At 48.6% G+C, this 27,308-nt stretch overlaps 1 protein-coding gene across 1 annotated transcript in view; it reads right to left on the bottom strand.

Moving 5' to 3' along the window:
• SCARA5 (scavenger receptor class A member 5) overlaps positions 1 to 27,308 on the bottom strand; it is a 131,869-nt gene that overhangs the window by 38,530 nt on the left and 66,031 nt on the right. The window contains exons 4-7 of the mRNA XM_017885008.1: positions 19,562 to 20,236; positions 6,036 to 6,116; positions 3,524 to 3,622; positions 745 to 801 (exon numbers count right to left, since the gene is read on the bottom strand). Coding sequence (XP_017740497.1) covers positions 745 to 801; positions 3,524 to 3,622; positions 6,036 to 6,116; positions 19,562 to 20,236 — 912 coding nt within the window. The remainder of the gene's footprint in view (positions 1 to 744; positions 802 to 3,523; positions 3,623 to 6,035; positions 6,117 to 19,561; positions 20,237 to 27,308) is intronic.

The following is a 27,308-nucleotide window of genomic DNA, read 5'->3' as shown; positions in this document are numbered from 1 at the left end:
TTGTGGGGAAAAGTAAACCCTAGAAGAGTGGCACAACTAAATAAGCGGATTCCCTTGTCAACATTCTAGCAAGGACTGCATCAGAAAGATGTCCACTCCTAACCGGGTGGTCTGCCGGATCATGAGCACTCCAGCGTCACTCCTCCATCAGTGGCAAACAGGGAAAACAAAGGCGATGCCACTTTGTCTCTGCACCTTTCCCTGTGTAACACCCAGGGAGGGGAGGCCTTTAACAAGGTCAGTAGCTGAATTTGTGCACACACCTCCGATGATTTTAGGAAGTGTGTCTGAGTGGGTGTATTACACAGAATAATAATCACAAACAGGTACTGAGTCCTCATTAGGTGTCCAGCACGATCATAAGCACTTTACACAGATTAACTCATTCAATTCTCACAACGACCTTATGAGGTAAGGACTCCTGTTATCCCCATTTTATAGATGAGAACACCAAGGCACAGAGATTATACCCAGCTGGGCTAGTGAGCGGCCAGGGGGAGCCTCCAGATCCATGCACACAATCACTAGGCTTATGACACCTCGAGAAATGTGGCCAGTGCCCCTGGGGTCTATCAGCATCTCTTGCTAGACAAACGGAGCCCTAAAAATGGTAGGGAGCCTCCTTTGACACTTGAACCCCAGCCATGGCTCCAGCCTCTGAACATCCAAACTCATGGAGCTGCTCGGGAGACAGCTAGCCCTGTGCCAAGACCATATGCCGGGACCCCAGCAAAATTTCCTTACTGGCATCCCCGGCTCTGTCTCCTTTCTCTCCTTTCTCTCCTTTTGGGCCTCGGTCACCTAAAACAGAGAAGGAAAACTGGCATTAGAAATGGAAACAAATCCTAATTGTGAAAAAAATGTTACCTTCAGGAGATTGATGAACTCGAGACCAGAGAAACCCTCAGGCGGGAGCCAGCAGCAACTGAAGAGTCCAGCAGGCAGGAGAAGAGGGCAGCCAATTCTGCCATCTGCCCTGGGTACCCCGAGAAGGATGAGGCACGGGTGAGAAAATCCCACCCCTTCGTAAAGAACCAAAGAGCAGCCTCTACCAGCACAGCCTCAAAGAGCACATGGAATTTTGCAGGAAGAAGACAAGTCAAAGATACTCCTATTAAACACTTGGGGTTTTAGAAGTCCACATCCAAGTTTGTTCTAACGAGCCCAGGGGAAAACAAGGGAGAGGGGGCTTTAGTTAAATAGGCGGAAAGGCGGGTTCTACGTCAAGCAGGTTTTCTTGTGGGAGAGATCATAAAACGTAAGTGTGAGATACCAGAGAATTGTGGCATTTCCTTCCCAGGATATGGCTAAAGGAGATAGATAAAAGAGGATATGACCTCTTTGGCCAGCTGGCATCTCCCTCTACAAAGAAGTAGAAAATCCTGGCACCACTCACTGGACATTAAAATGACAAGGGACTTCAATTCCAAGGACCTCCAGGAAGACATCTGCAAATCAAAAGCCCATGGGCATGCTGTCTGGTGAAAAAAGAAAGCCAGCAAATTCCAGGGGAGAATGCCCAGGATGATCTAAGACTTGAAAAAATAAAAAATAAAAAAAGGCAGCCATATACATATATAGGAATGTGCTCAGAAAACTGTCTGGCAGGGTAGGCTCCAAAGCATTGACAGTAGTTATTCTAAAGAATAAGAGCTGGGGGAACTGAGGGGTGGAGACTTTTAGCTTTATGAACTTCTGTGTTGTCTAATTTGTTTTGTTTTTTAAATTATTTATTTATTTATTTATTTTTGAGACAGGGTCTCACTCTGTCACCCAGGCCCAGGCTGGAGTGCAGTGGTACAATCTTAGCTCACTGCAACTTCCACTTCCCGGGTTCAAGTGATTCTCCTGCCTCCGCTTCCTGAGTAGCTGGGATCACAGGTGTGCACCACCATGCCCAGTTAATTTTTGCGTTTTTGGTAGAGACAGGGTTTCGCCATATTGGCCAGGATGGTCTTGAACTCCTGGTCTCAAGTGATCCTCCTGCCTTGGCCTCCCAAAGCGCTGGGGTTACAAGCATGAGTCACCTTGCCCAGTCTCTAATTTTATTTTCAACAAGCATGTGCTGCTTTTACAATCTGTTTTAAAACCAACTTTTTAAAATGGGATCATAAAAGAAAGGAAAACCTCAGCCTGTTTCATCACCGACCAGAAAGTAAAATAAAACTTATCAGTGATCCTAGATCAAGAGATCACCCTAGACACGGGGTGGGAATGATTAGTAGTACTTTTTTCTTAGTTTTCATTTTAACAAGTGAGGAGTAGAAAGCCTGGGGAAAGAGCATCAGATGTCCTCATCTTCCGCAGTGATGCTAGGAGGTTTAGACAATCTTGAAGTGAGCATGAAAAGACATGTAAAAGTAGGTTTCCCTAAAAACAAACAAGGGGACTGCCTACAGGAAGAAGAGCAAATCAGAAAGAACATTTTTGGCACTGTAAATCTGAGAACTGAATTAAAGTTGTAAATCCGGCCGGATGCGGTGGCTCAAGCCTGTAATCCCAGCACTTTGGGAGGCCGAGACGGGCGGATCACGAGGTCAGGAGATCGAGATCATCCTGGCTAACACGGTGAAACCCCGTCTCTACTAAAAAAAAAACTACAAAAAACTAGCCGGGCGACGTGGCGGCGCCTGTAGTCCCAGCTACCCGGGAGGCTGAGGCAGGAGAATGGCGTGAACCCGGGAGGTGGAGCTTGCAGTGAGCTGAGATCCGGCCACAGCACTCCAGCCTGGGTGACAGAGCGAGACTCCGTCTCAAAAAAAAAAAAAAAAAAAAGTTGTAAATCCTGGGGGAATAGAAGAGTATAGAGAAGGTCAGGAGTCTGGCAGGACTGGGGGAGGAGGGCTGTCCTGGGCCTGCAGCCCTGGTGTCTGCCCTGCGGGTCACCTTGCTGGCTTTCTCTGATTACATCTCTGGGCTGCAACCTATCATAACACTCCCTTGCATTTCTACAAGGACTTTAGCATTTGCACACATACATGCTTGCTCACTCCTCCTGACAGACCTGTGAAATATATACCATGAGGATTTATAGATTTGTGTGTGTGTGTGTTTGTTTTATTTTGTTTTAGAGATGAGCTCTTGCTCTGTCACCCAGGGTGGTGGCACAGTCATAGCTCACTACAGCCTCCAACTCCTAGACTCAAGAGATCCTTCCCACTCAGCCTCCCAAGTAGCTGGGACTACAGGTACGTGCCACCACACTCAGCTAATTATTTTATATTTTCTAGAGATGGAGTCTTGCTGTGTTGCCCAGGCTGATCTCAAACTCTTGGGCTCAAGCAATCCTCCTGCCTGGTCCTCTCAAAATGCTGGGACTACAGGCAAGAGTCACCATGCCTGGCTGAGAGTTTCTAGTTTTTAGAAGAAAAACTAAATGCTTTAACAAAATGAAGCGACTTGCACAAGGTTTCCCCGCTGGTCCACGGCACAGTGAAGATGAGAGTCCTGGTCCTCCACGCCAATGCCCACATGCTGCCTGGGACTGGTGGTGAGGCTCAGGGAAAACTGAGGTTGTTATTACCTTTGAACCCACGCATGCCCATTGGTCCTGTGGCCCCCAGCTTCCCATCATCGCCCTTGGGCCCGGGCAATCCTGGGGTACCTCTTTCCCCGGGCAGACCTGGGGAGAAAACAGACAAATGGCAGAGCCTCAGATGCAGAACAGGAATGACCCTCAGAGGTCAACGCAGGTTCAAGGCTCAGCCTCCCCCACACATCCTCTTTTAGCCTTTGTGTCTGGTTTTTTTCTGTTAATCTAAAGATGCCGCCACAGCAGAGTCAAACAGGTCCACACGGACCCTCCCCATGCACACCCTGTATCCGTCAGGCTCGGGATCCTCCCGCTAGAAAGGTCCAGTGCTATTGTGAGTGACGGTAGGGGTGCCTATCCCTTTGGGGGTGTTCCTTTGCCCTTGAGCATGCTGGAGATTTAGAATCAGCAACACTTTTTTTTTTTTTTTTTTTTTTGAGACAAAATCTCGCTCTGTTACCCAGGCTGGAGTGCAGTGGCACCATCTCAGCTCACTACAACCTTCGCCTCCCAGGTTCAGACACTCCTCCCACCTCACCCTCCTGAGTAGCTGGGATTACAGGCGCACGCCAGCACGCCCAGCTAATATTTGTGTTTTTAGTAGAGACAGGGTTTCACCATGTTGGCCAGGCTGGTCGCAAACTCCTGACCTCAAGTGATCTGCCTGCCTTGGCCTCCCAAAGTGTTGGAATTACAGGCGTGAGCCACCGCACCCGGCCTAGAATCAGTAAACACTTTTTTGAGCACTTTCTGTGTGCCAGGCCCTGCTCTGGATGCTAAGTATCTCATTTAATCATCACAACACTGGGAGGGATTATTCTGCCTGTGTTACAAATGAGCCAATCGGAGCTCAGAGAGATTAAGTAAACTGCCCAAGGTCACACAGCAGTGTTGGAGGCAGGATCTGAGCCCTGTTCTTGCTGAAATAAAGGTTCATGGTCAGTCAGCATCACTTCATGCTGGATCAACAGGGCTTACAGGTACTTAGGGAGGAGGGTGGGTGGAAGAAAAAATAGCTTCTCATTTTATTTAAGGAAAAACAAACAAACAAACAAACACAAAAAGATCCCTTCCCTTGCATACACACAGGGAGGTATAGCAAAAGGGATTGGAGGCAGGTCAGTAAATGGATGGCCTGCTGCCGATCAAATCCCAGGGCTCTTGGCCATGAGGCCCCTTGGCCACCTCCTGCTGTGACAGCACCATGCAGAGCCAGCATAAACAAGTGCTTGACCGAGTGAGAGCCCTGGCCCCCATGAGGCCTGGCCTAAGGCACAGTTATCTCTGCAAAGCAGAGCACCCTTAATTAACTAATTGTTCTTTCCTGCTTGGAATGTGAGTTGGTTTGCTTTGGGCGTTTTCTGGGACTTGGAGAAATCTGTCTCCCAGTAATGAATTATTCCTCTAGTCCTAAGGTCCAATGACTGGAAGAAGACGGGTTTCTCAGAGAGAGCTGATTGGGTTTCCTCCCTTTCCCTCCTAATACAACATATGTGTTCCCAGAGTCCAATAGCTCCGCTGCCACAGAATTCTTGATTTAGCACAAGCTGTGCCCCAGGCCCCTCATCTTATGATTCCCTAAGGCAGAAAATGCAGTTCCAGAGCCCCATGAGCCCCTGAGCAGCCTCAGTGCTGACTTTAGGGAGGTTCCCTGAGAGGGGAAGGCCAGGAGTGGAGACTGGGCTGGGATCTCTCCTTCCTCCAGGCACTGTCTCCTCTACTGTGTTTGCAACGTCTTAGAGATTTAGGAAGCAGAAGGTTTGGGGGTATAATTCCTAAAATAAATAACTGGGTACCTTTCTCCCTCTATTTCCTTTTCTTCCATCACTCAGAAGACCACAGTCTCCCCGCAAAATGTTACACGCAGCACAGGCTCAGGAATGGACAGACTGGCGGGCAAGGTACAACGGAGGAACTCAACAGGAGCTTTGGAGACAGTGAGTCTAAGAACGTTGCCTTTCTAGAAGGCCCAAAGTACCTTCCCCACCAGCCACTGGCTCTTCAGGGCTGTTGCTGCGTGCAGCAGGATGGGGAGGGGAGGGATCAAAAGGGGAAGGGATAGGCATTCATGACCCATGCGTAGAGCTGGGCAGGGTCGGCAGGAGCCATGGTGGGGCGGGAGGGTGGCAGGTGGCTGCTGATCGGGAAACACTGATGGGACAGCATCTTTGAAGGGTTGGTCTGAATCTCAAAACATCTCCAACGCCTTCTACACGCTCTGCTCACACAGACCCTGGCTCCTGGGCTGGGAAGGGGCTTCAGGGAGCTGCAGGCCTGTACTGTGCCCTTTTCCTTCAGATTGTGGCACTTGCTAAGAAAAAGTATGTGCTGCATCCCATCGTGACACCAGCAACCTCTTAGTCTCTTGTTGGAACAGAGCGTTTGAGGCGGAGTCGACTGGGTGCTCCTCTGGGGAGCCCTGGCATTTATACCATCAAGAAAGTAGGTAGTAGAGATGGATTGGGGGTCTCTCCCAGATCCTTCCCAGGGGCATGTCTATTACCTCGAAGTCCAGGCAATCCAGGGATGCCAGGCCTGCCTTCCTTTCCTTCATCCCCCTGATCACCTTTGGGTCCCGGTGGCCCTGGAAAGGCAAAAACAGTACTGAGGTTAGGGGGTTGCCTTCTGGAACAGGACCAGGTCATCTGTAGAGGAAACAAAATGTCCTCTCTGAGGAGAGGAAGGGACAGCATTAGCTCTGGAAACTCACAGGGAACCCTCAGCCCAGTCTCAGGGGGCATCAGGAAAGGCTTCCTGGAATAAGTAATATCCAAAGTGAAATCTCAAAGAGAAAGAGGAGTGAGCTGAGTAAACAGAGGGTTGAGAGAGTGTGCTATGGACTGAATATGTGTGTCCCCTCCCAAAACCATATGTTGAATCCCTAATCCCCAATGTGACAGTTTTAGGAGGTGGGGTCTTTGGGAGGTGATGAGGTTTTGATGAAGTCATAGGGGTGAGCCCGCATGATGGGATTAGTGGTTTTATAAGAAAAGACACCAGGGAGTTCTCTCTCTCTCTCAAATAGACACAGCAAGAAGGCAGCAGTCTGCACACCAGGAGGAGAGTCCTCACCAGAACCCGGCCCTGCCACACCCTGATCCTGGACTTTCAGCCTCCAGAGCTGTGAGAAATAAATGCCTGTTGTTTAAGCAGCTCAGTCTATGGTATTTTGTTGTGGCAGCCTGGGCTAAAAGTGAAAAGGGACAGTTCCAGGCAGAGGGAACAATCCCTACAAAGGTTGACAGTGAAGACAGAGATATGTAAGCCACAGCGGGATAAGAGGTGGGGGACACACTGGGATGAGAAAGTGCAGCTTTTAGAGACCCGGCCTGAGTGTTGGACTCAGCCCCTCCTGAGGGCACCAGAGGCCACAGAGGGGCCTGAGAGAAGAGCTCAACCAGATTTGCACATGAGGAAGACGGCTCAGGCTGCAGTGTGGAAAATGGGTGGGAACAGGAGGGAGGCTGAGGCAGAGCTTTCAGTCCAGCCAGGTCGGATGTGAGACCCCTGGATGAGGAGCACAGCCATCAGAGGGTTGTCAGGGACACAAACAAAAGCTGCTTAGAAAGTGGACGAGACTGACTTTGGTGAAAGTTGGGGAGGAAGAGGCCAGAGTCATGCTCAGATGTCTGGCTTTTGCACTTGGATGGAAGAGAGGTTTCTAATCTTTCCTGAGTGGGGCTGCCCTCCAGGCTGGGGCTCCCGCGTGCCAGGGATTCTGTCATATGTGATTGGATCCAGTCCCCATGACAATGCCGTGTGCTGCAGTTACTCATCTGAGACCACACAGCCAGTGAGTGAGTGAGGCAGCTGTTGTTTCAACCCACATGTGACCTGCCTGTGTCCACTCTGCAACACCCATGGGGCTAGATGTCTCACCAGTTACAGAATCTTCTTGCCAGCCATGGTTGCACCTGCTGTTCCCAAGCCAGTGAGCCCATGAGCCCTCCCTGCCAACCTCCTCCAGTCACTACCAGCTCTCAGGTGACTCACTGCCCCTTCCTCACAAAACCCTCTCTGACCCAGCGTGCTGAAAGTTGGTGCGAGTTGCTTGAATGCGTGTGCTTGGTGCCATTTGACAAGTAATCTCACCCTGCCTTGTCCTTTTGTCATAGTGATTGTGTCCCACCTTTCCTAAGAAAATTGCCAGCTCCCTGAGACAGGACCATACCCTTTACATCCCTATACCTGCTGTGAAGACCCAGACTCCAAGCTCTCACCTCGTGCTGCTTTTCAAGAGCAAATGAGGACCATGGGGCCTGGCATGGTGGTTCATGCCTGTAATCCAGCACTTTGGGAGGCTGAGGAGGGTGGATCACCTGAGGTCAGGAGTTCGAGGCCAGCCTGGCCAACATGGTGAAATCCTGTATCTGTTAAAAATACAAAAATTAGCCAGGTGTGATGGTGGATGCCTATAATCCCAGTTACACTGGAGGCTGAGCAGCAGAATTGCCTGAATCTGGGAGGCAGAGGCTGCAGTGAGCCAAGATCGTGCCATTGCACTCCAGCCTGGGTGACAAGAGTGAAACTCTGTCTCCAAAAAAAAAAAGAGAAAAAGAAAAAAGAAAAAAAAGGGAGGACCATGAAAAACAGCCTTTATAGGCCTTACCCCTTAAATTCATGTCTACCAGGAACCTCAGAATATGACTTTATTTGGAAATAGGGTCTTTGCAGACATAATTAATTAAAATGAGGTTATACTGAGGTAGGGCAGGCCTCAGTGCAATGGCTGGTGTCCTTATAAGAAGGGAAAACCAGAGACACAGAGATATGCGAGCACATGTGGCAACAGAGACAGAGGTTGGAGTGATGCATTCCCAAGCCAGGAAACACCAAGAATTGCCAGCAAGTACCAGTGGCTAGAAAGGGCCAAGGAAGGGTCCTCCCCCTGAGCTTTCAGAGGGAATGTGGCCCTGTGGACACCTTGATTTCAGACTTTGAGCCTCCAGAACTGTGAGAAAATAAGCTTCTGTTAAACCACCAAGTTTATGATGCTTTATTATGGCAGTGCCAGGAAACGGAAACACACAGACTCACAGCCCAGCAGTAATGTCTTGCACAATAAATATTTGATGAATGAGTGAGTATATGAGATCAGAAGGTGTTAATAATACATAGAAAACAACCAGCCAGCCAAGATCGAGATGTACTGATACCTTCCTCACACTGGCACTGTCCTCAGAACCTAACCAAACTTGACAGCTGTTTAGTAATTCCATGGCACGCACGCAGGGAAAAAAGTAGTCAACAATTCTTCAATTCACAAGTAATACAAATGATTTAAGAAGGACTACGTTTTGTGATCCCAGTTTTCAGACCACAGGACTGAGTCAGAGAACCTGTTGGGAATAGATCAAAGATGGCGCAGAAATTAAGGACTGAGTCAGGAAGCAAATGTGCTTCACTACCCCTTCCCAGTGATCTCCCCTTAAGGCCAAGGCCAAGGCTGCAGCAAAGGGAACCGGGAGAGGGTGCCTGGATCTCTGCTGCTGGGCTGGATGCCCACCCCTTTCTCTCTTCTCTGCCTCCACCACCCCGGGTGCTCCAGGAACCGAGCTGGTCACAGACGCAAAGGACTGCACCCTCCAATTTCAGCTCTCCCTCAGATGCAGGTGCAACCTGCAGGGGCGTCTTCCCAGGAGTCCCTCTCGCCAAGGGAGGACGCTGCCCGAAGACCCTGATTTGGGGCCTCTGGGTGGTAGACATCATCTGAAAGGTGGGCATTGAGTATGGATATCGAGTCTCGGGTTCAAGTCCTGATTCTATTAAATGTGGGTAAAAGAAAACATTCCTTTCTCGTGCAGTTGTAGCGAGGACTGAGTGGATTCAGTGGCATGATGACTAGAGAAGGGCTTCAAAGCCTTGAGTGAGGGGGGCCACCCCGATCACCTCACTTTGCATAATGCCTCCACACTGCAAAAAAATAATAATAATAATAACACCTCCTCAGAGCCATTATAGGATGACAACCTCCGGGTATTCCTGGTGCACCTGAAATCACCCTGTGGAGTTTGGCTGGCTCATCCGGGGAGAGGCAGGTCTCAAGAACGTGCTACAGACGGATTTTTTTTTTTTTTTTTTTTTTATTTGAGACAGAGTCTGGCTCTGTTGCCCAGGCTGGAGTATAGTGGTGCAATTTCAGCTCACTGCAAACTCCGCCTCCCGGGTTCACACCATTCTCCTGCCTCAGCCTCTCGAGTAGCTGGGACTCCAGGCGCCCACCCCCACACCTGGCTAACTTTTGTATTTTTAGTAGAGACGGGGTTTCACCGTGTTAGCCAGGATGGTCTCAATCTCCTGACCTCGTGATCCGCCCACCTCACCCTCCCAAAATGCTACGATTATAGGCGTGAGCCAATGCGCCCAGCTGGATTTAAAAAAAAAAAAACTATGTGGTTATGAAGGTCTTTGCTAGAGAGTAACTGGGAAGAAGGTGGGGTGGGCAGTAAAGGTGGGCACCAATTCCCAGCACCATCCTCAGATGGTACTGGCCTGACTGACTCAGAAGGGCTGATGATTTGGCCAGAGCCTCGAGGGGCCAAGCTGCCAGGTGCTCCGAGGACCAAGTGTGTCTTTAAATCACTGATGCTGGCCGGGTGTGGTGGCTCAAGCCTGTAATCCCAGCACTTTGGGAGGCCGAGACGCGTGGATCACGAGGTCAGGAGATTGAGACCGTCCTGGCTAACACAGTGAAACCCCATCTCCACTAAAAAAAAGTACAAAAAAAACTAGCCGGGCGAGGTGGCGGGTGCCTGTAGTCCCAGCTACTCGGGAGGCTGAGGCAGGAGAACGGCGTAAACCTGGGAGGTGGAGCTTGCAGTGAGCTGAGATCCGGCCACTGCACCCTAGCCTGGGTGACAGAGTGAGACTCCACCTCAAAAAATAAAATAAAATAAAATAAAATAAATCACTGATGCTGCCCGTAAGTGAAGCAATCTCGGGATCTGACTTTTTAGTGTGTTTACGGACACTATCCTTTCTTCAGAAACCCAAGCTGGAAATCTTGAGCCTGCTCTGATTCCTCTTTCCTGTCTCCCTTTTGCATCCCTTTCTAGCCACACCCATCTGTGATTTGAGGCTTCTCATAAAGGAGGGTACTTTTCATGTCTCCACCTCCTTCCTCACTGCTTCCACCCTCGTCAGGTCCTTATGGCCTGGCTCTGGCCTTTATAAGAACCTCCCTGTCTTGGTCTCTCTCCAGCCCATGTGAGCCTTGCTGTCTGATCAATCTCTCTGAAAAAACAAAGCAACCAAAGTGACTCAGAGCACGGGGAGGCCCCTCACTGCACCAAAGGCGCAGCTTCCCCTGTCAAGGCCTGTCCGGAGCCGTGAGGCCCGGAAATTGCCGCGGCCTCTGTTGCTTAAGCTCCGCATTGTGGAGACAAGATGGCGCACTTCCTGGTTCTTCATCATCAACTTTACCCGCGCGCGCGAACTTTTCCTGCCCGCGGGTAGATAACCTCACGCGCCCGGGAAAAGTACAAACCCACAGCGCATGCGCGATTGTAATTTGAGTAAGCCCAGCCTCCTGTCACCGCCCTGGCCCTTCCTCTTCCCTGCCAGCCTATATAAGGCATCGCACCGCCGCCATTAAACGAGACTTGATCAGGCTATTTGTCTTGTCTCCATTTCTCGTGTTTTCTTGTCTCCTGCATTCCCACTCCCCCTTCCAGGGCCCGTTCGACTGTCCTGCAGGTCGGGACAAAGGCCCCTGCAGATCACTCACGATCTGACCCTTCTGCTGCAAACTTACAGCTCAGTGCTCATGGTCACCAACTTTCCTCCACCTCTGCACAAACGCTCTCCTCATGGAGTCCCTGAACATTAGCCAAATCCTAAGAGTCCAGTCCCTCTTAGTCCTGAGTCTGCCTTCATGCCCACTGATCTGGTTTGGCTGTGTCCCCACCCAAATCTCATCTTGAATTGTAGCTCCCATAATTCCCATGTGTTGTGGGAGGGACTCAGTGGGAGGCAACTGAATCATGGGGGTGGGTCTTTCCCTTGCTGTTCTCATGATAGTGAATAAGTCTCATGAGGTCTGTTGGTTTTATAAAGGGGAGTTCTACACACACTCTCTTGCCTGCTGCCATGTAAGATGTGCCTTTGCTCCTCCTTCACCTCCTGCCGTGATTATGAGGCCTCCCCAGCCATGTGGACTGTGAATCCATTAAATCTCTTTTTTTTTTTTATAAATTACCTAATCTCAGGTATGTCTTTATTAGCAGTGTGAGAACAGATGAATACACCCACCTTCTGATCTCTTAGTGTTGCACAGGCAGAGCCCCCAAATCTCAGAGCTGGAAGGAGGTGGGGAGATCCTTGTGCACAGTGCTCCTGTGGGAGCACCTGCAGCCTGGTCAGGCGGCTGCTGTCCACTTCCTGGGCACTATCCCCCACCTTGAACTGTGGTTCCCAAGGAGGACAGAATCTTCTACAGGGCACTGTCTATGGCCTATGCCTTGCACACCCCGGCACACAATCGGGATCCAAAGAATGACTAATGGGTAGGAGCAGAAGTGCCACAACATCTGTTGTTCCAAGAGGTACCCAAGCGAGCTTTTTCATTTCTCAACTTTCTATACCATCCCATTTCTCATCTCTTCTGTCACCAGTGCAGGCCAGGGCATGGAGGTGGCTGGGACAAGGAGGAGCAGGGTCCTGGGGTCCCTGCTCAGACTCTGCCCACCCATCTAGCCCGCTCCCCTCACGCTTCCCCCAGTGCAATTGCTCCCACCAGAAGCATCTTCCCAATGGGATGAAAGATCTGGGGCCAGGCATTCAGGAGAAGCACGAGGGTTTTCCTGGGGATCAGCCAATGGGAGGAAACCCATGCCTTCTCCCTTCCCTGATCTCAGAATACATGATGGGGTATGGGACTTGCATGGGCTGGAATCCGGGAACTCATGTGCCAAGAGCAAATTATGAGGACAGCTGATGAGCCTGGCCTGGAGCCAGCAGTACAGTCAAAACCACCCCCAGAACCACGCTAACCACAGGGCAGCTGACAGGGTGGAGTGGCTCAGCAAACAGCTCCACTTCCAGTACCCTCAAGTCACCAGGGCCTGGATTCTCAGCCCCTATCACCTTTACACTTTTGAGTGTTCTCTCTTTTTCATCACTTAAGGCACCTCTCTGTGACCCTGAGAAGTGGACGAGGCAGGCACTGTTGGCCCCATTTCACAGCCAACTGAGGCCTAGAAAGGTGCTGGGACTGCCCTTGCTATGGTCCTCAAGGCCCCCAGGGAGGGTGGTGGTTGAGGCTGGGGGCAACTCCACCCCCTTCCCAGCGGAGTCCATGTGGAAGGAGAGATGAGAGCTTGGCTCACCACACAATGTCCCAGGGACCTCGGCCCAGGCCACGCTCCGCAGTCCTCCGTAGAGCAGAAAGGCCACTTTACCTGTCACTCCACTCAGAGATGTTCCCCACTTTCAGCAGGTCCCTACTACCCAGAAGCCAGAGTCCCAGCATTAGCCTGGAATCCAAAGCCCTGCTCTGTTACACCATCCCTTTATAAATATTTGCTGATCTGGACTCTAATAGATTTGTGTTTTTTCTCAAAAAATCAGCCTGCAGATAAACCTGCTTTGCAAACTTGTTTTCATAAATCCAGAGATGTATTTTTTCATCCCAGCCAGGTCACTGGATGGTTTTGTGACTTGGGCCAATCATCTCCCCTCTCTGGCCTCAGGATCCTCAAATACAAAACAAAAAGAGTGGACTGAATGATTTCAGATCTATTACCACTCCATCCAAATGCTGTGATTCCAGAAAACCTGCATTCTTGCCAAAGAGAGCCATCTCATGTGACTTTGCTCATGTTTCCCCTTCTGAGCTGCCTCTCCTCTCTAGTTACCTTTCCCCTTCTGGGCTGCCTCCCCTCTCTGGTTGACTTTCCCCTCCCGGGCTGCCTCCCCTCTCTGGTTACCTTTCCCCTCCTGGGCTGCCTCCCCTCTCTGGTTACCTTTCCCCTCTTGGGCTGCCTCCTCTCTCTGGTTACCTTTCCTCTCCTGGGCTGCCTCCCCTCTGTGGTTACCTTTCCTCTCCTGGGCTGCCTCAGCTCTCTGGTTACCTTTCCCCTCCCGGGCTGCCTCTCCTCTCTGGTTACCTTTCCCCTCTTGGGCTGCCTCAGCTCTCTGGTTACCTTTTCCCCTCCTGGGTTGCTTCTCCTCTATGATGATCTAAGTTCTCTGCTTCTTTCAAACCCACAGGCAGATTTCAACAGACCTGATTAATGCTAAAAATCCAAAACAGAAAATAGAACCCCCACTGCAGATATTCACAAGAGAGAAACTGGAGACAAAGCTCATCAAAAACTGTATAACAAAGTAAGAGCATAAAAACAATTCAGGTCAAGCTCAGGAATAATGTAAATAAGCTCATATTTGAAAAAATACACATAGTTGAGTATTTGTGACTTCTCAGCCAGGAAAGGGCAAAGTGTGGGAATGTGGTGAGTGTATGTGTATATGTATGTGTGTATATGTGTATGTGTATATGTGTTCATATGTATGTATATACGTGTGCATTGGAATTTACGCGCTTGTCTGTAAGTGATATTGTTTTACAATATATATATACACTGGAANATGTAAATAAGCTCATATTTGAAAAAATACACATAGTTGAGTATTTGTGACTTCTCAGCCAGGAAAGGGCAAAGTGTGGGAATGTGGTGAGTGTATGTGTATATGTATGTGTGTATATGTGTATGTGTATATGTGTTCATATGTATGTATATACGTGTGCATGTGTATGTACGTGCATGTCTGTATGTGCATATGTATACATATATGTGCAAACACGTGTACACATGGGTATGTGTGTTTATGTCTATATGTACAGGTCTGTGTATATATATGTGTGTGTATGTTTGTGTATGTATGTAGGTGTGGATGTGTGTGTGTGTTTAAAAACCTTAATAGAGGAACTAGACAAAGCTAGGACAGAAAGGCCACTGCAGACAGCAGTATGGGAATGCCTGGAAGCTTTTCTAGTGACCTAGCCCTTGTTAAAAAGCCAGGGTAGAGTTTGGTCTTGTTAAGGCTGCATGGTAAATACATTCAGATATACCAGCAGGAATCTTTTAAATAATAACCACCAGGCACCTGGCAACAGAGACAGGGAGGCAGGAAAGACCCTAGATGCAGTGGCGATAATGAGAGCTGGAGGCCCAAGTGCTGTACAACTGTGAAGAGCCAGGAGCCCCAGTGCAGTGATCTGAATGTTTGCATCCCCCCCAAATTCATACGTTGCAACCTAATCACCAAGGCGATAGTATCAGAAGGCAGGACCTTTGAGAATTGATGAGTCATGAGGGTGAGGCCCTTGTGAATGGGATCAGCATCCTTATAAAGAGGACTCCAGGGAGCTGCCCCGTCTCTTCCATCAAGTGAGGACACAGCAAGAAGTCGCCATCTATGAACCAGAAAGCAGGCCCCCAACAGGCCCCAACTCTGCTGGCCCCTGGATTTTGGACTTCCCAGTCCTAGAGCTGTGAGTAATAAACATCTGTTGCTTATAAATGGCCCAGTCTATGGTATTCTATTATGGCAGCCTGAACAGACAGATATACCCCACAAGAATCCAAAGCTTAAAGACAAGAAAGCGGGACTGAGATGAAACTTTCATTTCAAGAGAACTGAGTGTTAAACTTAGCGTAAGGACCAAGGAAAGACTACATGGAGGATCCCACCGGCAGAACCCTGGCAAATGAGTGACCCAGGGCAGTTTCAGTTTGAGCCAAGGAGATTGGACTTAGAAACAAAGGAACCCGGATGTGAAGTGCCTGGGGAGGCCTGAGAGGGTACATTAGCAGGAGGCATGGTGACATCTCTAGCTTGGAAAAGGAAGGGACAGAAAAGTGCCCCGAATACAGGGAACGAGCTCTCCTCTCTTCACTGCTTACAGCTGGGAAGCAACATGCTTCCGTCCCAACAACCAGGGTTTCTGGGCCAGGCAGAGCCAATTTAGACCTCAGCTTTACCACTCGCCAGCTGTCTAAGAAACAGTGGGAAGGTTATTCAAGCTTCTCATCTATAAAGCGAGCAATAAGACCTTTTTGCAGGATGTGAGGATTTGTGGTCTTGAATGTCTATTTGAGAATTCATGTCGACAAAATGCCTGCCTCGTTATAGGTGACAATTCACTGCAATTGCTATTTAATACTATTAGTTAGTTCCTGAACACTAATCCCTGCAAGGGGCAAGGGAGGTCAAGGAAAAAAGAAGACAAGAAAAGCTAAGATCCCAGGGGCACGGGTTTGGAAGAAGAAATTCTACCTCCTTCCCTACTTTGATTTCTGGGATGTGAAGGTTCAAAGAGACCCAGAACCAGGACACCAAACTGGATAGGGGAAGCCTCTGATTGCCCAGTGTCAAGATTTAATAGTTGCTTTTACAAATATTGAGTCTCAGTTATGTGCATTGCACTCTTAATGCTGGGGGACACAGAGGCACCCAGATCCAGGTGGACTATGGGGTAACAGAATGAAAACCGGGCATTGGGCTTAAATGTCCTGATCATTGAATTGTACACCTAAAATGGGGGGATTTCATGGCACGTAAATTACACCTTATTAAAGCTGGATCATTACCAGCCATGAGGACTTGAGTAAGGCAGGGACTTCCTCCCTGAGCCTCAGTTGTTTTCCTGCCAAAATCCTACCCCGCCCTCTAAAACATCTGCCTTAAACGACCTCATAGATTCTCCTCAGGTCCCATTTTAAAACAAAAGGCTATGTAAACTGGAGAGGATGCAGAGGGCCCCATCATTACACTTTCGCTCTGATAAATGCAGAAACTCAAAAGAAGGAGACTCCAGGGAGCTGGAAAGGTTGGGAGGTTCTTGGAGGAGGTGGGTTTGAGTGACATCCTGGAGTATCAGCAGGATTTGGGTGGGCAAGGAGGAGGAAGAAGAGGATAAGGCAGAGGAGGAAGAAGAGGAAAAGGCAGAGGAAGAAGAGGAAAAGGAGGAGAAGAAGAAGGAAGATGAGGAGAAAAGGAAGAGGAGAAGGAGGAGGAAGAGGAGGAGAAGGAGGAGGAAGAGGAGGGGGAGCAGGAGGAGAAAGAGGAGAAGAAGGAAGAGGAGAAGAAGGAAGAGGAGGAGGAGAAAGAGGAGCAGGGAAAGGAAGAGGAGAAGGAGGAGGAGAAAGACAAGGAAGAGAAGGAAGAAAGGGCGGAGGAGAAGGAGGAAGAGGATAAAGAGGAGGAGGAGGGGAAGGAAGAAGATAAGGAAGAAAGGTAAGAGGAGAGGGAAGAAGAGGAAAAGGAGGAGGAGGGGAAGAAAGAGGAGGAGGAGGAAGAGGAGGGGAAGAAAGGAGGAGGAGGAAGAGGAGGAGGAGGAAGAGGAGGAGGAGAAGAAGAGGAGGAGGGAAGGAAGGGGAGGAGGAAGAGAAAAGAAGGAGGAGAAAAGGAGGAGGAGGGGAAGGAAGAGGAGAAGGAGGAACAGGAGGGGGAGAAGGAGGAGGAAAGGGAGGAGGAGGAGAGAGTAGAGGAGGAGGAGACAATGGAAGAGGAGGAGAGAAGGGAGGAGGAAGAGAGAAGGGAGGAGGAGGAGAGAATGGAGGAGGAGGAGAAGGAGGAGAAGAAAGAAGAGGAGAAGGAAGAAGGGGATGGGAAGAGGAAGAAGGGGAAGTGGAGGAGGAGGGAATGGAGAAGGAAGAGGAGGAGGAGGAACAGAAGGAGGCGAAGGAAGAGGAGGAGGAGGAGAAGGTGAAGGAGGAGGGGGAGGAGGGCACTGCTGGTGGAGGAGCCTCTGGAGCACAGCTGTGACAGTGGGGAAGGTGAGCTGTGCTTCCAGGGCAGTGACGAGATGTGCCCCACCAGTCTGGATGCTTCACCCACGGCAAGACCATGTATGGCCCTTGAGTTAAACAATTAAACATTACCAGAACATCACATGTTTCTGGTTTCTCCTGAAACACAGGCAGACCTTGCCAACCTGGGCCCACCTTCCAGCCTGGCAAAAATGGGCTAGACCTGCTGTAACCCCTGACACTCCCCTGACATTGCAGTCTCTGCTCCTTGACATTGCTCACTGGTCCCTGAAGCAGTTCTCTCTGTGCCCCCTGGCATGAGCAGCAGTGGAAGAGAAGGCAGGCAGGACAGGATAGGGAAGCAGTGGGAAGCACACTAGCTCTGGGATCAGAAAGGCCGGCGTGTAAATGCTGGTCCATCACCTTCTGGCCCTGTGGCTGCAGGCAAGCTATGGAAGCTTCCTAAATCTCAGTGTGCTTGTCAATAAAATAGGGAAAACATCACTCCCTTGGAGAGCCATTGTTTTCAGAAGATGCCCACATGAGATACACCTGGCATAGTAGGTAACACATACTAGGTGCTCACAATGGTATTATTTGTGCTGATGGCAGACTAAGGAATTTCTAAGGAACCCAGTGGGCCTTGGGGAGCCACAGTGGGCTTTGAGCAGGGGGGCGATGTGGGAGAAGTGCATTTCATGAAAGGTGTTTCTGATGGTGTGTGCAGCAAGAAGGAATGGGTGGAGGGAAGGGGACCAGTTTGTCAGGAGTGAAGAAAGGGAGTTGGGTCTCTAGGCTCTATCATTTGTGGACCCACGGCATGAATACAATAGAGGCCCATACGTTTTTGCATTTTTGCCATTATAGTTAAGATTACAAATGGGCTGGCATGCCATAGTCCCAGCACTTTGGGAAACCAAGGCGGGAGGATCACTTGAGGCCAGGAGTTCAAGACCAGCCTAGGCAACATAGCAAGACCTTATCTCTAAAAGTAATAATTTTAAAAACTGGCCAGGTGTGGTGGCTCATGCCTGTAATCCCAGCACTTTGGGAGGCTGAAGCAGGAGGATCACGTGAGGTCAGGAGCTCGAAACCAGCCTGGCCAACATGGCAAAACTCTGTCTTCTACTAAATATACAAAAATTAGCCAGGCATGTTGGTACACACCTGTAATCCCAGCTACTCAGAAGTTTGCGGCAGGAGAATCGCTTGAACCTGGGAGATGGAGGTTGTAGTGAGCCAAGATCATGTCACTGAACCCTAGCCTGACTGACACAGCGAGACTCCGTCTCAAAATAAAACCAAAACAACAACAACAACAATAAAAGGTAGCGCGGCATGGCAGCATGCACCTGCAGTCCTAACTACTTGGGAGGCTGAGGCAGGGGGATCACTTAAGCCCAGGAGTTCAAGGCTGCTGTGATCACACCACTGCCCTCCAGCCTGGGCAACAGAGCCAGACCCCAACTTGAAAACAAAAACAACAACAACAACAAAAAAAAACCAGTTACAGAGCACCTGTAGTCCCACCTACTTCAGAGGCTGAGGCAGGAGAATGGCACAAACCCAGGAGATGCAGCTTGCAGTGAGCTGAGATCGCGTCACTGCACTCCAGCCTGGGTGACAGAGTGAGACTCCATCTCAAAAAGCAAAACAAAACAAAACAAAACAAAATAAAAACAAAAAACAGTTACAAATGAAGCCAACAGATCGTTCAATGAAATACGTTCTTTTGCCTAAATGAGTAAGTCTTTGTAAGAGCCTAGAAGGCCAGGTTCAAGTTTGGAATTCTCCAACTCCAGAACTCCACCATGGGAATGACACTAGAGGAGCCCTCCTTCTCTACTCCCGGCCTGAGCCCCTTGTTCTGCCCCAGCCTCAAGCTCCTGGAGGCTCCAGTGCAGCCATGCAAGCTCTGACCACCAGGCTCCCATTAGCCACCGCTGGGGTGAACTCTCACACCTAGAAGAGTGGCCACTGAGTTTGCTCTCTACCCGAGGGAGGTTTATCTGGGAAGAGATCTGTGCAAGCCCTAGAAGTGAGTACATGCCATCTGGGCAGAAAATTCCAGAGTCCTGTAGGGCAAGACTTAAAAGAGAGAGTATGCGCTAAAAGAGAGAGTATAGGCTAAAAGAGAGAGTATGGGCTGGGAATGGCAAGTGCACTTGGGGATGGGGTGGGGGTGGGGTACTCCTGGGTCCTTGGGGAGGGGCATGCAGGAGGAAGACCCCATCGGGAGGGGCCCTGGGTGGAGGCAGCAAGGGCCCGGCGGTACCTTTGGCAAGGGAGATGTTCCGCAGCGCGATGGAGTGCTCCCAGTCCTTTAGGCGCAGGTCCTCGGTGACCGCGTTGAGCATGGCCAGCTCCTGCTTCAGCTGCAGCTCCATGCCCACGTGCGCCAGGCGCAGGCGGCGCGTGTCCTCGCTGGCGTTGCTCACCAGCACCCGCAGGTCCTGCAGCCGCGTGCGGTGGAGGGCCACGTCATAGGACAGGCTGTGGTTGAGGCCGCGCAGCACGCCGCCCACGTCGGCCAGCTCCTCGCCCAGTACGCCCACCCTGCGCGCCAGCCCGTCCAGCAGGCCTGCGTGGTGCCGCAGCAGCAGCTGGCTACTGTTGCTCTCCACCTGCAGCTGGTACAGCTCTCCCTGCGCCGCGTCGCTCTGCTGGCCCGTGCGGTCCCGCAGCAGGGCCACTGCCTGCTCGGTCTGCACCGCCTGCGCCTGCAGCCCCCACAGCGCGCCCTCCAGCCTCTGCACTGCTCCCGCCAGCGCCAGCAGCGAGTCCGACTGGTTCTGCAGTGCGTCCTGCACCTTCCACACCTGCTCCGTCAGGTCCGCTTGCAGCGGAGCCTGCAGCAGCCGCAGCTGCAAGTCCCGGAAGCTCTCATTCAGCCGGTTCACATTGCGAGTCAGGGCCTTCAGGTCGTCAGGGGAGCTGCGCGGCCTGGACACTGCGGAGGAGGAGGAGGGGAGACGTGAGAACCGCTGAGGAAGAAGGCCCGGGTGACAAGAGGTGAACCCAGCCAGAGCCTGGCATGCAGTAGGTGCTCAATAAATGATAGATGAATAAAAAGCAGAGGTGGTGGCTGAGCGCTTTACTAGATCCCAGGCCTTGTGCTAAACCAGTGGTCCCCAAACCTGCCTGCACATTAGATCACCTGGCTAGGTGTCTCACCTGCAGAAATTGTGATTGCATTGGTATGGGGTGTGACCTGGGCTTTGGAATTCTTAGAAGATCCAGAAGTAATTCTAAGTTGTAGACAAGTTTGTGAGCTGCTGTTCTAGTGTAACTATCATGGGTTAATTTAGTGGGCCCCTATGAAACTGCCAGTTGTGAATGTTGAAAAGCAGTTGCATGTCAGCAGTTTCATGTAGGTCAGCTTAAGATGTTGGGTGGTGTTATCCTCTCAACTTTAGGGGGTAGGTACCTGCTGCAATCTGAATATGCTCCCCAAAATTCGTATGTGGAAACTTAATCACCAAAGTCATAGTAAGAGAGGGGGTCTTTAGGAGGTGATTGAGTCACGAGGGCAGAGCCCTCATGTATTAGATTAGCGACTTTATAAAAGACGTTGGAGGGAGCTGTTTGCCCTTCCTGCCATGTGAGGACACACAGAAGGCGCCATTCATGAGAAACAGGCCCTTACCAGACATGAATCTGCTGGTGCCTTTATCTTGGACTTCCCAGCCTCCAGAACCATGAGCAATACATTTGTTGTTTATAAATTACCCAGCCTACAGTATTTTGTTACAGCAGCTTGAACAGACAAAGACAGTACCATTCTTATCCCCTTTTACAGTTATAGCTATTAGCATTGCCCAGGGTAACAATTTACAGCAAGTAAACCCTAACTAAGATGGCTTGCTCCAGGACTGCCTAAAGGAAGAGCACCCCAGCAGCAGACTCAGCCAGGCTCAAGGCCACTGTGTCTATTTTCTGGCCTCCTGAGTTCAGGGCCCTTTCCCTTCTGCTCACGTGCCGTGCCAACAGCCTGTCTGGGTGTTCTCAGTGTGTTCTCACGACTTCTGATAAGCCATGGTGTCTCTTGGAGCCCCAGGGGCATCATGAGAAGAAACTGACATGAAATTATCAAGCTTTCCATTCTACAACAGCCCTGTCTCAATACTTGTCACCCAATCAGAGTCCATGATTGGACAGACACAATCCAATGAAGACTGCTTTTATATTGATATGCTCCTTCTCTGTGTCTTCTACTTCTTTGTGTTGTTTGTTTTGAGACAGAGTCTCACTCTGTCGCCAGGCTAGAGTGCAGTGGCTCGATCTTGGCTCACTGCAACCTCCGCCTCCCGGGTTCAAGTGATTCTCCTGCCTCAACCTCCCAAGTAGCTGGGACTACAGGTACATGCCACCATGCCCAACTAATTTTTGTATTTTTAGTAGGGATGGGGTTTCACCATGTTGGCCAGGATGGTCTCAATCTCTTGACCTTGTGATCTGCCCACCTTGGCCTCCCAAAGTGTTGGGATTACAGGTATGAGCCACTGTACCCAACCCTACTTCTTCTTCTAGATCCCCTATTTCCTCTTCAGCAAGAAACCCATCCCAGTGATCCCCTACCCCTTCCTCTTGGAGGGTTCCCTTTTCTTGGTTACAAGCAGCTATTGCACAATACTAAGAAGAGTGATGTGTGTCTTCATCATTAGAATCTAGCATCCTTGTATCTCCTGGGAGGTCGTGGACTGTGCTGACTCAGATATGCTACAAATCCTGAGTAGGGATGTCTAGGGATGCTCATTGTCTGTTAGCTGTGTCCTGTCCACAGCTGTTCCCTACTCCGCTCTGCATACCAGAGAAAAGGAAATAAGACCTAGTGGTGGGATAGGTAGGAGTTGGGGCAGATGAGGCACAGAACAAATTCTGCCTTGAACATCTTGGAGGTAACCGGGTAACCTGGTACACAGCTTGTTCAAACAATGAGAAAAATCAGATGGAATAAGTTCTCATCCAGAACTTCACATTGAGAATGGGGGATATAGGTTGTGAGGGCTCTCGAGCCATGGAAAGACCAGCTGTTACAATCTTTCAGTGATACTTCTGGAAGCACATGGCATTTGTGGTGGCCACCCTGGAGGAGATAAGTCATTCCAGCTTAGGCTTAGAGGCTCACAGGGCTGAAGGGGTCTTGGAGCCTTGCCTCGACTTCTCCCCTACCCAGCACTTTAATCTAAGAAAGTCACATTGCAAAGGGGTCCCGGCGCCCCTGCTTATACCAATCTCTCCATCTTCAGTTAGTACTGACTGTCAGAATTTTCTGCATTCTGTTTGGACTTAAAATTTGCCTCCCTGTGTTCAACTAGGAAAAGAGGAAGTCAAATTGTCCCTGTTTACAGATGACATGATTGTATATTTAGAAAACTCCATCATCTCAGCCCAAAATCTCCTTAAGCTGATAAGCAACTTCAGCAAAGTCTCAGGATACAAAATCAATGTGCAATAATCACAAGTATTCCTATACACCAATAACAGACAAATAGAGAGCCAAATCATGAGTGAACTCCTATTCACAATTGCTACAAAGAGAATAAAATACCTAGGAATCCATCTTACAAGGGATGTGAAGGACCTCTTCAAGGAGAACTACAAACCACTCCTCAACAAAATAAAAGAGGACACAAACAAATGGAAGAACATTCCATGCTCATGGATAGGAAGAATCAATATCATGAAAATGGCCACACTGCCCGGGGTAATTTATAGATTCAATGCCATCCCCATCAAGCTACCAATGACTTTCTTCACAGAATTGGAAAAAATTACTTTAAAGTTCATATGGAACCAAAAAAGAGCCTGCATTGCCAAGACAATCCTAAGCAAAAAGAACAAAGCTGGAGGCATCACGCTACCTGACTTCAAACTACACTACAAGGCTACAGTAACCAAAACAGCATGGTACTGGTACCAAAACAGATATATAGACCAATGGAACAGAACAGACACCTCAGAAATAACACCCCACATCTACAACCAACAGATCTTTGACAAACCTGACAAAAACAATAAATAGGGAAAGGATTTCCTATTTAATAAATGGTGCTGGGAAAACTGGCTAGCCATATGTGGAAAGCTGAAACTGGATCTCTTCCTTACACCTTATACAAAAATCAATTCAAGATGGATTAAAGCCTTAAATGTTACCTAAAACCATAAAAACCCTAGAAGAAAACCTAGGCAATACCATTCAGGACATAGGCATGGGCAAGGACTTCATGACTAAAACACCAAAAGCAATGGTAACAAAAACCAAAATAGACAAATGGGATCTAATTAAACTAAAGAGCTTCTGCCTGGCAAAAGAAACTACCATCAGAGTGAATAGGCAACCTACAGAATGGGAGAAAATTTTTGCAATCTACCCATCTGACAAATGGCTAATATCCAGAATCTACAAAGAACTCAAACAAATTTACAAGAAAAAAGCAAACCACCCCATCAAAAAGTGGGCAAAGGATATGAACAGACACTTCTCAAAAGAAGACATCTATGAAGCCAACAGACACATGAAAAAATGCCCATCATCACTGGTCATCAGAGAAATGTAAATCAAAACCACAATGAGATACCATCTCATGCCAGTTAGAATGGTTATCATTAAAAAGTCAGGAAACAGCAGATGCTGGAGAGGATGTGGAGAAATAAGAATGCTTTTACACTGTTGGTGGGAGTGTAAATTAGTTCAACTATTGTGTAAGACAGTGTGGCGATCCCTCAAGGATCTAGAGCTAGAAATACCATTTGACCCAGCAATCCCATTACTGGGTATATACCCAAAGGATTATAAATTATGCTACTGTAAAGATACATGCACACATATGTTTACTGCAGCACTATTCACAACAGCAAAGACTTGGAACCAACCCAAATGTCCACAATGACAGACTGGATTAAGAAAATGTGGCACATATACATCATGGAATACTATGCAGCCATAAAAAAAGGATGAGTTCACATCCTTTACAAGGAAGAGCTCTGGGGGAAATGAATCCATAACCCAGTCACAGCCCAGGTAACCACAGGAATTGCCCACTGGAGAAATCATCATCAGCCAGGATCTGATTCTAGAACCAGTGTGTCTGTCCAATCATGGAACCTGATTGGGTGACAAGTATTAAGACAGGGCTGTTGGAGAATAAAAAGCCTGATAATTTCATGTCAGTCTCTTCTCATGATGCCCCTGGAGCTCCAAGAGACACCACAGCTTATCAGAAGTTGTGAGAACACTTTGAGTTTTAGTTCTCAAACTGGCACCTTGAGTTCTGGTTTTCAAACTGGGACCTCGAGTGGCTAAGAGTAACAGTGCAACCTCCCAGATTGAAGCCCCAGGGCTGATTCAAGGCCACATCTGCCCAGGGCCAAGATCCTGAAGTGGACAGTTTTCTTCCTTGCCTCTGTCTTCCCCAGCTCTCCTAGCCCCTCCTTCCCTCTGTGGGAGTCCCTAAGCCCAGCGAGTCCTTTGCACTCTGGGAGGTCCCAAGCCCTGCCCATCGGCTGCCTCCTCACCTACCAGCTCTGGGCCCTGCTCCCTGAGCAGGGAACTGGACTGAAACTTGGTCCATATGGGGACGGCTGACAATCAGCCACCCCTTCCCAGAGAGTTCATTTAGGTCTTTTATTGCTGTTCATTGCACAACAAATAGTCACATAAACCTAAACAAGGGAAAATTCCTCCACTGTCCCATAACAGAGCACGCTGGTTTCATTTTGTTTTTCTAACTCTGTTCATATGCATATTCAATCTTTATAATTTCATTTCTGGGTTTTCCCCCCACCCATTATTATTATTATTCTACTGTAATCATTTTATAAGCATTTTTTATCCTCTTTTGTAACTATGATTTTGATGAATGCCTATGAGTTCCTCAAGGGGACAAATTTAATTTACTCATTCTCTTACTGTTGAATCCTTTTTTTCAATCATGGTAAATAAATGCAGAAAGATTCCTCCCCTTCCCTTTGAAATTTTCCTAATAATACATTTCCAGAAGCTGGATTAGTAGGTCAAAAGGCATGGACATTTTATGACTCTTAAAATTCCAGCCAAACTATTTCTCAAAAAAAGTTATACTAATTTATATTTACATTACAGATTTTAAAATGTGCTGAGTTCAGTGCAATCTCATTGAATTATTACAATTTTCATGTTGTGAATTTCATAGATACAAAATGGTATTGTTATTTTTATGTGAGTCTATTTGTATTTTAGAAACGGCCTTTTCAAGGTGATGCATCAGCTCATAGGAATAAGATACTTCAGGTACCTGGGATAGTCAGAACAAAAATTATTTGGGGATAAATATTCTTTGGGCATCAACTTGCCTAGGGCAGCCTCCTTTTTTGGCATCATTTGCACATCCCAGAAATGAATTATGTCCTTCCAAGAGTCACAGCGTGTTCTCTGCTCACACACCACCACCATCCAGCCTCTTTCCTCATTTAATTCCTTCCAGATGTTTGCTGTCCTCAAGAGGGAATAATTCTTAGTTGAGTGTGACTCTCTTAATTCATGTTTATGCAAACAGTTCATTTATCTCTCTGCCTGGCCTATCTACTTTTAATGTGTTTTAATTATTCTTCAACTTTATACTTTCACAAATGGGAAAGCAAGTCATAGAACAGTGTAATACCAAGCAACTTTCCCTGAGTATGTGCCAAGCACTGTTCTAAATGCTTCCCATATTACTACACTTAATCCTATTATAACCCTATAAGTATTGTTAGGAGCCTCATAGTTCAAATGAGGAAACTGAGGCACACATAGGTTCAGTAACTCACAAGATCTCATTGACAGTAGATAGTGGTGACTGACCATGGGCTCGGCAGTTTGGTTCCAGAGTCCCCAGCTCTTGCCCCACTTTGCCAAACTGCTGAAAGGGTGGACATAGAGAACACACTTGTCTGTCTTTCTCTTTCTTTTCTTTTTTTCTTTCTTTATTGAGACAGAGTTTTGCTCTGTTGCTCAGGCTGGAATGCAGTGGCACGATCTTGGCTCACTGCAGCCTCTACCTCCTGGGTTCAAGCAATTCTCCTACCTCAGCCTCCTGAGTAGTTAGGACTACAGGCACCCACCACCACACCCGGCTAATTTTTGTATTTTTAGTAGGGATGGGGTTTCGTCATGTTGGCCAAGCTAGTCTCAAACTCCTGACCCACCTAGGCCTCCCAAAGTGCTGGGATTATAGGCATGAGCCACCATGTCTGGTCAAGAACACACTTTTTAATGGTCAGAGACACAATAAGATAAAATAAGCTTTTAAGGCAGTGAGTTCCTCATGATAAACCCAGGCTGGGGTCAGGTTGTGTGGCAGAAACCATGTAGAGATTCAAATTAAGACTCTGACTCAGTATGATTACTGAATACTAATGAATGTTATTAGCATAGTAGTGTAATCATCTGTGATTAATGTATTAATGTCTGTTGCAGGCCCTGGCCTGAGCTAGGTGGCTTTCTCCTGCACATCCCCTATGTCCTTCTCATCTGCACAGCACTGCCTCCCTATCACCGCCCGTCCCAAGCCTGCTCCCTCTTCTCTAATTGTCCTTTATGTCCATGAAAAAAATGGCATAAGATCAGGATGGTCCATATGTGATCCAACCAGGTAGGATGCCTTCCCTCAATACATCAGGTGTCCCTACAGTGCCAGCTGGGCAGGTGCATGTGTGTGGGAGGGAAGATGGAAGCTAAGGGTCCTATTTGAGGTTTAGTGACCTAAACCTTGGGCACTGGTGTGAATCATAACAGTTTATCTTTGCAAAGAATTCTGCATCCATTGCCTCACTTAATTTTCAAGCTGACTAACCTGGCAGGTAGGGGAGCAAGTATGCTGAATCTCATTTAAGAATGAGAAAAGAGGCCGGGCGCGGTGGCTCAAGCCTGTAATCCCAGCACTTTGGGAGGCCGAGACGGGCGGATCACAAGGTCAGGAGATCGAGACCATCCTGGCTAACACAGTGAAACCCCGTCTCTACTAAAAATACAAAAAACTAGCCGGGCGAGGTGGCAGGCG

Source organism: Rhinopithecus bieti, unplaced genomic scaffold (assembly GCF_001698545.2).
Source record: "Rhinopithecus bieti isolate Rb0 unplaced genomic scaffold, ASM169854v2 scaffold_315, whole genome shotgun sequence".
Classification (NCBI taxonomy): Eukaryota; Metazoa; Chordata; class Mammalia; order Primates; family Cercopithecidae; genus Rhinopithecus; species Rhinopithecus bieti.
This window is presented reverse-complemented; position numbering and strand designations above follow the sequence as displayed.